Source organism: Alligator sinensis, unplaced genomic scaffold (assembly GCF_000455745.1).
Source record: "Alligator sinensis unplaced genomic scaffold, ASM45574v1 scaffold796_1, whole genome shotgun sequence".
Classification (NCBI taxonomy): domain Eukaryota; kingdom Metazoa; phylum Chordata; order Crocodylia; family Alligatoridae; genus Alligator; species Alligator sinensis.
Genome location: NW_005842141.1, coordinates 970,949 through 980,831, shown reverse-complemented (window position 1 = coordinate 980,831; position 9,883 = coordinate 970,949). Strand labels below are relative to the sequence as shown.

Sequence of the window (9,883 nt, the reverse complement as noted above, 5' to 3'; positions counted from 1 at the left end):
CAGGAATGAATGCTGTGTACCCAAAGCCCCAACAGACCACTTTGGAAGCCTGAAGTCTCCGCCCTTCGTTCACTTGATCTTTGTAAGGTGCCCTTTGTAACCTGTTTAACCCTCTCAAGGTTCTAACTTTTGGACTTAAATTCACAGGAACATTACAATACAGGGTGATTCAATCAACAGGTATTTACAGATAAGACATAGCACAGAATACACAGCTAAAGAAATCCAATATTGCTGATGTGAAATCTTAAGTGTTTTTTTAGCTGTCCTAAAACTTCTAGATAAAGGATTCCATATCTGACCGATTAAGTACTAACGCATTGGTTCTTATCGCTGAACTTTACAATATGGTCATACTTAGGAAACTGACAACATAAAAATGACTTTGCGTCTTACCTCTACTTTACTGAGTAAAACAAGATACTACTGCTATTAGTACAATGGCAGTCATACAGGTCAGAAAGGTCAGGATGCCTTACTTTCTGTCTGTGCACAGCTAGGAATTTTCTGGTAAGATTTTTTTGGTTGAAATTAAATATTTTTAGGGAAATGCACCAATTTCAGTGGAAGTTTCCTCAGGACCTGAGTAAAAATTATGAAAAGGGAAAGACAAGAGGCCCCACCTTAATAATTAATTATCTAAGGTTAGGGCAATGACTTTGGATGTGAAACACTTTGGTTTAAGTACCAATTCCAGCTGATTCAGATCAGGAACTTGAACTTGGGTCTCCCATATCCCAGGCAAGTGTCCCAGCTACCACAGCATTAGTGAGGATCTCTCTTAAGTGGTCCTGATGTAGCAGTTCCACTTTGTACAGCTAATTCCAAACTTCTGCCATAACCTGAACAGTCCTGGAACTGTTCAAACCATGACACTGATTCTTGACACTGCTTGAACAATCTCAGAGAGTCCCAGTACTGTTCATGAATCAGTGCCTCCCTGCCCCCTGTTCCCACCCCAACCCCACCTTTTCACCAGCTGCCAGCTGCTCATTTATAGCCTGCCCCCTTCCCCAGCAGGGAAAAGCGCAAGCCATTAATCATCAGGCTCCCTTAGGGATGAGGGGGAGAGAAGGACACAAGGAGCCTCTATCATGCACCTGCTGGGGAGTTCACCTCTGAGGTGACTGTGTAGCTCTCTAGCCAAGGGACTGGAACACCTGCAGTCCCCTTCTTACTGCATTTTTTGTGGTGCTTGAAAGTATTAATGCTCAGTTTGAACATCTGTCAATCTGAGAGAGAATAAGCAACCAGTGAGAGAAAAAGCAACTATCCCTATGTTGTGTGTTTCAGACACTTTTCTAACTGAACATATGATGCTTGACAAATATACTGATCTATAAAGCTCATTAAATAGTACCACATTAGTAGCAGTGAAAAACATTATTTTTGGTGCAGAAGTACTAAAAGTGGATATCAGATGCTGTGTCTCATAGTTATCTTGGCACTCCCCTGCCATGGAATCTTTCTGACTCATTTTTTGGCATGTGCTAAATCTCTGGCTCATTTCTGATGTTGTACAGGATCATCTGTTTAGTGATAGGCAGTCTAGCATATGGATCACCTACCTCCCAGCTCTGGAATCATATATTACATTAAGAATATTAAGATGTTAGTCATTAAAAGGTTAAAGTGAGAATACATGTAATTTGCTGTAGGGCTATGCATACTGAAAAACAAGAGAGGACATTTGATAATAGTTGGAATTTCCATTATCTGGAGATCAAACTACTCCGAAGAGTTCTCATTTTCCCCCAGAAACTCTGGTTTTAAAATTTGTTTCAAATTCCACACTTCTTGGGCACTTGGCCTCACTGACTGAGACAGTAAATACGATTCCAGAGCCCTCTGCCATAGCACATTAAAACCATGAGGAATGCAGGTTTCCACATAAATCAAAATGAAAAACTACCAAAGAAAACTGTGTTGTGAAAGATGGAAGGTGCCACACCAGGAAAAAGTTTGTTGGAGGTAACCAAGAAAGTGATTCAAAAATCTATTACAGGAAAAGGTCTGTTAGGGCATTGAATTAGGATTCAGGAAAACTGGGTTGCATTCCTGGATTTACCACAGACTTCTTGTGTGGTTTCGGGACAAGTCACATAATCTATTTGATCTCTACCTGTAAAAGGGGCTTGTTAATATTTCCGTACCACACAGAGGAGGCAATCATTAAAGTCTGTGATGTACTCAGATACTACAATGACAAAGACACAATACATACCTAGATAAAGATCTTCTACAAATGCCAGAAATGTCAGGAAGATTGGGTACAAGCACTCAAGATATAGGAGTGATAAATGTGGTCTTTGCCACTCAACTCCAGAGGAAGCACTATACATCTCTAAAAAAAAAAGGAAAGCTAGTAAAAAAGGCCCCAAATCTAAATGCTGCCATTTTCCAGGTGAAGAAAAAAAATTATTCTGATTTCAAACTCAATATTTCCATATTTTTGCCTTAACAGTACGTGCTGTGTAAATTCATATCCCACTGTAGCACTTTAGATCACAAATATTTTAATGTGCTATTTCCAAGCTGCTGGACTGTGTAATTTGTTTAGATAGCCTAGGGGGAATAACAAGTAAAATTTATCCTAGCAGACTGCAGCATAGGTACTCTCTGTACAAATAAGTACTTTCATGAAAACAAGCCCACAACAAGTAGCTCTAAATATACAGGAATGAAAGCCAAACAGAAAGAAAAAGATATAGACAACAAACAAGGATGTAGTAGGACAGGGTAGGAGAAGGCAGGCTAAGGTCAATTATGGCTCACAGAGAGCAGGGGAGGTCCTGAAGAATGAGAGGAAAGATATTCAAAGGGAGGCAGAAGGATGAGAGAGGGGGGTAAAAGAGAGAATAGGGAAAAAATCATAGCTATAATTGAACTATAGGACTGGAAGACACCTCCAAAAGTCTAACTGGCTGCTCTTTAAGAGCATAAGATGGAAAATGAGAAAAGGAACAAGTCGGAAATGGTGGACTTGAAGCTTAAAAAGGCAGCTGGGGAAATAAAAGAAAGGAATAGACTGTACTGTACTATGCCTGATGATGTTGTTGTGTATCTTATTGTTACAGTGACCTTTAAACAATTCTGAAGCATCAGTCATACTGAATTAAAAGAGATTTGCCTGTATTGGTAAGTCAATATTTGTATTAATACAATGGTGTAAAATAAATACGTAAAAAGAAACAAGATACTATTTTGACTGCAAGCAGACAGGCACAATATTTTTCCCACTTACATGAATTTTATACTGAAGTAGCCCCACTGTAATCCAAATTCTTGTGAGACAAGAAACAGGCCTAAAGTACGTCAGAAAATTTGCTGCTAAAGAAATTCTACTATTCCATTTCTATGCACAATCCCCACTACATTTCATGAAGATTGTGAATGTGCATATGAAGGAAGTGGATTCAAGTGCATTTTGCTATTTGCAGTGAGAGAGACTGTGCCAAAATATGTATTCATATTAGAGCTTCAAGAGGCAGGTTCATTTAACATATTTATCATTGTATTTATTTGCATTTCTATTTGTACTCTGAATTCATCCTCTCTGCCCATCAAGCATGCTACTTGTTCAACAAAAGTTTTAATCTATAATTATACTGAAGGTGAAGTGGAGGCAATGCCAAGATTTCCAGTTGATCTAGTTTTTGATTTCAAGATACACGCTTCAGGGCTTTCATGTATCCCATATCTTGGGATACCCGAGTGTTATACGTCAGAACTCTACTGGGGTGGGGGCGTGGTTGCTGATGTAGTACTACAGAGTAGCATTCTGTATGTGGTAGATGTTCTTGACCATTTAAAAGAATCATTTAAGGAAACATGATAGATGGGTGATAGGTAGATACATGCATAATACAATGTTTTAAATAAGACACGTGCAATTGCACAAAGCCTACTGCAGACTAAAAGTGTACAACGTAAAATTATACTAGAAGTCAAAACAAAATACAGACACTTGACCTGTTCTGTACTTAAAGGCTTGTTTTCCAGGGACCTGTGTGTAACTGTTACTAACATTATATGACCTTTATAACACTATGATAGAACTTTTAAGGCATGTCCCCATGAGTATGCACATGAAGGGACGTATGTTTCTGACAGGACAAACAGCAGTGGCACAAATTTGTGTCATTGCTATTTGTCCTCGGGTACACCCCTGCCTGCACACTCCAGTGTATGGCAAAGTGACCTGAGTGGGGAGGGGAGGCTGGGGCAACCTGGGCTTACCTGGAGTTCAGGGCTGCTGGGGCAGCAGTGGTGCTGAGCCAGCCGCTGGGAGCCTGGCTAGCAGCCAGAGCATGGCTCTGGCCAGCCAGGCTTCAGTTTTTGGCGGCACACACTGCTGCCGCATGCACCGCGCTGCTTTTTTTAGTGGCAATATTTTGTTTTATATCAGATCTCCTAGTGACAAAAAAACCCAGCCACACTGCAAGCGTAGCGAATGGGTGTGTGTGCACTGCTTGCCATTTACAGCGCCTCACACTGGTTTGAAGCGCTGCAAAATCTGCATGTACGCTCACGAGGACGCATCCATAAAGTCCTTCCACTTTTGTTCTTAAGCAACTCCCAAGTGCGTGTGATTCTGTGCATGCACACACACACAGACACACACAGACATAAAATGACAAAATACCCGTGAAAGACAGAGAAGTGTTTTCTCCATTTTTCACCTTAAAAACAGAAGCACAGAAAATTAAGACCCTAATTCAAGAAGGTACTTAAACACATGGTTTCCTGAATACCAGTGCCTATTTTGAATCAGGATCTCAGGGTTCATTCAAGATCACAAAGCAAGTCTACAGTGGCTCAAAAATGGAAAGTGTTGAGCACCCCCATACTGTTAAAAAAGAATGAGCCCTTAGAAGTCATAATGAATGTAAATTTCTATGCGACCTCTATGCCAATGTTTCCACATATGACATAGTGTGGATTTTCTTGCAGCGTTCCCTCTAAGCTGTGTTGTGATGTGCACAGCCGCGCAGGGGTGCTCATACTGCGCTGCCAGGCACGCCTGCATGGCCATGCACACCATGCAGCTTAGAGGGAACGCTGTTTTCTTGACCACCCAAAACTCCCATTGATTTCATTGATAAGATGTTTGAAAAGCACAGCAGAGAAACCCTTCCCTTGGTCCTACTGAAATAATGATATGCAGGACGAGGCTCCAGACTGCTGTCAGTGTTTTAAACCATTTTATTTTTTGCTTCTAATAGCTGCTATGAAGTAGCAGAGAAAAATAAATTCTGCTTTTCTAGTGACCTCTCTGGGTGCATCTACAGTTGCAATTACCCCAAATGAATAAACTCCAAAGCAGTTCATGCTGAAGTTAGCTGCTCCTGGATGCAGAGTTTACACTTGCGCCCAGGATTACAGCAATTCGAGCCAGGGTGGAGCAGCCCTGGGCTAGCAGGGAGCCCTGGGGGGGCCACCCTGGTCTCCAGGTGGCAGCATCTGTAGTGGAGAGGTTGGCTGAGGCACAAGGGTGCTACAGTGTAGGGCTAGCTGGCAGGCAGCCCCTGCACTATAGGATCCTCCTGCCCCAGCCAGCCCCAGTCACCATCTCCATGTGAATTTTGGCGCACTAAATGACTCCACCATAGGACAGTACTTATTTCAGTCAGTACTATCCCACAGAGGAGTTATTTAATTGTCTGTGCTCTAATACAGGTGCATGTGTAGCCAGTGACAACTTTACTGTGAAGCTAATTAGTCAGTTTTTCAGTAAAGAGCAAATGTAGATGCACCCCTTGTTAAGGTAAAATGAAGCAAATCTGTGCCCAGAATGACAGAATTTGCCCTAAAATTGTCAAGCTTGCACTCATTACTATACTATCTGCATGCCAAATTTATATGTTCAAGGAACAGCAGAACTAAAAATTGGGCTTGGGGTCTTGCACAAAACTATGGATCAGTTAAGCAACCCCTCCAAACACGGTCTCAAGTAGGCTATAAGATTTGTGCTGGCTCCCTGCACAAGAATGAATTTCACTCAGACCAGCACTACTACTTGGTTTCAGAATTGGCTCTAAAAAAGAATATTTAAATAATGTATTATTGTTTTACAAAACATCTGTCTCGTAACTAGCAATTATAATATTCTTAAATTCGAAATTCTAAAGGTGTTCTTCAAAACAAATGAACAAAAACTTGGTAAAATACTGTAATCTTAGACTTTGTCATTTAAACCACAAAACACTATTTTCCTAACTGTACATTTTCCAACAAGGAATGCTATTAAATTTATCTGGAGGAAAAAATATAAGGCAAAGCTGTTCTACTCAGGAACCAATGATACATTAAGTTTGCTCGCCAATTTAACAAAAGAAGCCAATACCAGCGCTATTAATGATTTACATAGAGACAAAACACACTACCTAATTTTGGTTAAAAATTGCGAGGTCAGGTCATTTTAACCTCTTGCTTTTACAGCTGTAAACCAGCTCAGTCACTAGTTAAGTCAGACACCAGCTTAATGGGTTTTTTTCATCCACGTACTTTGTGACAGACCTTTTATGAACAAAATAGGTGCCCTCAAGAACTCATGGGGGGGGGGGGGTTTCATATCTACCTAAACGTTTCATAAATACAAACCTGGTTCATAACCTGTATTACTAGCAAATCAGTCTTAAGAGTCTCTCAGTATTTCTCTTGCCCTGACTAATTTCCTGTTTAATTGGTATGGTAAAAACAAGTAAAGAACTAAATTTCCACCAGTATTGGTTATCAACATTAGAAATTCATTACTGTTCCAGCAAATTCTGATGGATAGAAGGCATGTATGTGCATTGTCACCTAAAGTTCAAATGAAAGTGACTTAGGACCACTACTGAGCTGACTTCTGATGCAGTTCACCAGTGATCCCAAATCCATGGATCACAGTAAAAATCCTTCAATCCTGCCTGCAGACACAAGACATTAAAGGGATAATACAGAGGTTAACAGGCAGAGCAAAACCAAATATTGTCTGGAGCACATTATTGTCTGCAGCACAATATTTGGTTTGTATTGTTGCCCATGAATCCATGTAGGTTTAGGACCACTGAAAAAAATGGCTTGCCCTACTGACATCTGTGGGATTTATGCCACTAACTTCAGAAAGAGTATAGGATTAGACCCAGATACAATATATTCCAAACACAAGTTCTCTGCAGGCAAAATTCTGTGCAGTCAAACTACTATAAATCTGGAATATACCCACTGACGTTCATGGGGGCATTCTCTCACATGCTTCAGACTGCAGGGGCTATTTACTTATACACAGAACTGGTCAGAGAACTTGAGCCTTTATTTAGAAATACTAGGCTTATGAGACTTCAGTGTATCAGCTGGCATTCTGTTAGCTGCAGTGTTTGAAATGGGCACATCATGGGCACTTGCAAATCCAATCTGTGTTTTGATGCACAGCAATCCAAGTGTACCCTGTCTTTCAAAGCCACACTTAGAGACAATCCTTACTCATCAAAACACATATGCAAGTTTACATCCTAGCTCCCTTCCTCACTACTTTTAAAAACAATTTTTGTTTACATATCAAATCCCTAGAAATGATGGGATTGCACATAACCCATGGCTTAAAAAATCCAGTGAGATTCTGTCAGATATTTGAAGAAGTTATTGTTAAAAAGAAAATCCTTAAGTGCAACTAAGCTTTCTAACAACAATAACAACAAACTAGTAAGTAAACATTATACAGGCATTGATGTACTTTATAGACTAACTGAATCAGAGACGCATCAGCTTTTGTTAGCACGAGCTGACTTCAATTTACAGCAGGCTGCCTGTACAGCAGTGTAAATAACTCTGATGCCACTTTTCCTTCATCCATTACTTCCTGCACAAACCTGAAAACTAAGCATCTAACTCCAAGGACTGGCAAGAGCAAACAAATAAGCAAGCTAAAGAAACAGACCTTTAAAACCACAACAACAAAAATATTACCCCCATTCAATACTGTGCTTTACTGTAATCAAATAGAGAGAAATCAGAGAGCTGTTTTTCTTTTTCAGTTTTAGGATGCATGTACTAGTATTACCCCTCTTTTATTTCATTATTTTTTATGTTGAAGTAAAAGTATAATGGGCAAACACACTCCTTAGCTGTGGAAAATATTGTGAAGTAGAGCAGTGAATTGTGAGGAGACTGTAGCTTTGAAATGTTTGCCTAGATTTTCCTCCAGTAAAGAGACTGCCCACAACTTCAGGTGGAGGGCATTGTTTGTAGTTCTTGAACTAGCACTGTCACTACTTTTACATCTTGTATTGATTCATTCTCTTTAAACATTACGGGTCTGTATTACACAGCTTATATGAGAGTTAACTGCATCACTTAGGGCCGGGGGAAGGACGTAGCTCAAAGAAGGGGACTGCAGCAAAAGCACATGTACAGTGAGACGCAACAACAAGAAAGGGTTTTGGTGTTCCTAAAGCAGGGGAAGGCAATTATTTCGGGCGGAGGCTCACATATTGAGTTTTGGCAAGCCATCTAGGGCCACATTATAGGCAGCAAGGGGCAGATATATATTAATTTTCTAAATTTTTAGGGGCCCCACAGGCCAGATAGAATGGCCTGGTGGGCCACATCCGGCCCCCAGGCCGCATTTTGCCCACCCGTCCTAAAGGATCTCCAGAAGCCCATCTAGAAAAAGAAGTCTACAGCCTTAAAGAGCTGCTCCCTCAGCAGCTGGAATCAGGATTTTTCCCATCTGTGCCAGAATACAGACCTTTCTGCCTCGTCTTCCCAAAGGCTTTTCAGTACCCCTGCATTGTCCTCGTGACTCCAGAACTTCAGTACAGCTTCCCCTGGAAACACTTCCCCACTCAAGCCCAGCACCTCCTCCATGCTGCCACGCTCCCCAGCACCATGTGCTGGCATTTCAGGAGAGCACATCCTCTCTAACCCTTCCATGTGTCACTGTTCTTCCCACTGCAAGGGCAGGTTGGAAGAGGCAGCAACTGGGATGAGGGCAAAAAACCTATGTGCAGATGCTATCCAAGGCTCTCCACATTGCTAATGTTTTCTTGGGACAATCCTCCAGCCCTGGTGCAGGGTGGTGCAGGGGACCCTCACGCTCCCAAACTTGGTGGGGAGGGAGAGGGGTTCATCTCCAGACAGAGATTTATTCGATACATGTAGATCTACAGCTCTGTCTATATGGGTGTCTACACACCAGTGGAATCAAAATGTGTGGCAGAGGTGATATCTTTTATTAGACCAATTAGACACTTGCAAAAAATAAAAGTCTGTATTTGCAAGCTTTAAAAGATATTGCCTCTGCCACAAGTTTTGATTGCTTTTGCCTCTAGACCGATGTGGCTACAACCTGGATACCCTCTACAGTCTACACAACAAAGAATTTCAAATGAGACAAAACAGCTTAAAATTCATCGGTGTAAGCACACGAGAGGCAAGGATTTCTCTGAGTGATCTCTTTTACGTCCTGTCGCTGGGATAGGGCTAGCCAAGGAAGACCCTTTCCCTCAGGTCTCAGCAGCATGTGAACAAACCTACCCGTACACATACACACACACACACACACAGCGCTACTGAATGTGAAACACTTGATTTCTCCCTGACACGACCTCTGCCCACTTGCCTCCCCTCTCCCCCTGGGTTAGTTACCCCAGGCTCTTCTGCCCTTACATTAACTCCTCTGTAACTTCACTTCAGCCGGTCACCTTTTCACCCTAAAATCTGGACATGAGCACACCCCTCCCGCCCCCCCGGCCAAACCGGCGCTGGTGACAGGTGGGAGCCCGCAGGCCGGCTCCCGAGCAAGCACTGGGCGGCGGGGCTGGCACGAGATGGGCTTACCCGGCAGGCGGGCCGGCGGGCCCCGGGCTCTCCATGGCGCTGCGGCCGCCGCGCTCAGCCC

The 9,883-nt window shown here is 42.1% G+C and overlaps 1 protein-coding gene across 9 annotated transcripts in view; it reads right to left on the bottom strand.

Moving 5' to 3' along the window:
- Positions 1 to 9,877, bottom strand: part of COBL (cordon-bleu WH2 repeat protein) — a 276,558-nt gene extending 266,681 nt beyond the window's left edge. For 8 of the 9 annotated variants that reach the window (XM_025206104.1, XM_025206105.1, XM_025206110.1 and 5 more), the window contains exon 1: positions 8,732 to 8,859. In XM_025206104.1, the coding sequence (XP_025061889.1) occupies positions 8,732 to 8,850 (119 nt within the window). In that variant the 5' untranslated portion in view covers positions 8,851 to 8,859. Of the gene's footprint in view, positions 1 to 8,731; positions 8,860 to 9,822 lie in introns of those variants that run through there. The other variant, XM_025206108.1, reaches the window with a different exon arrangement.
- Positions 9,878 to 9,883: the final 6 nt, after the last annotated feature.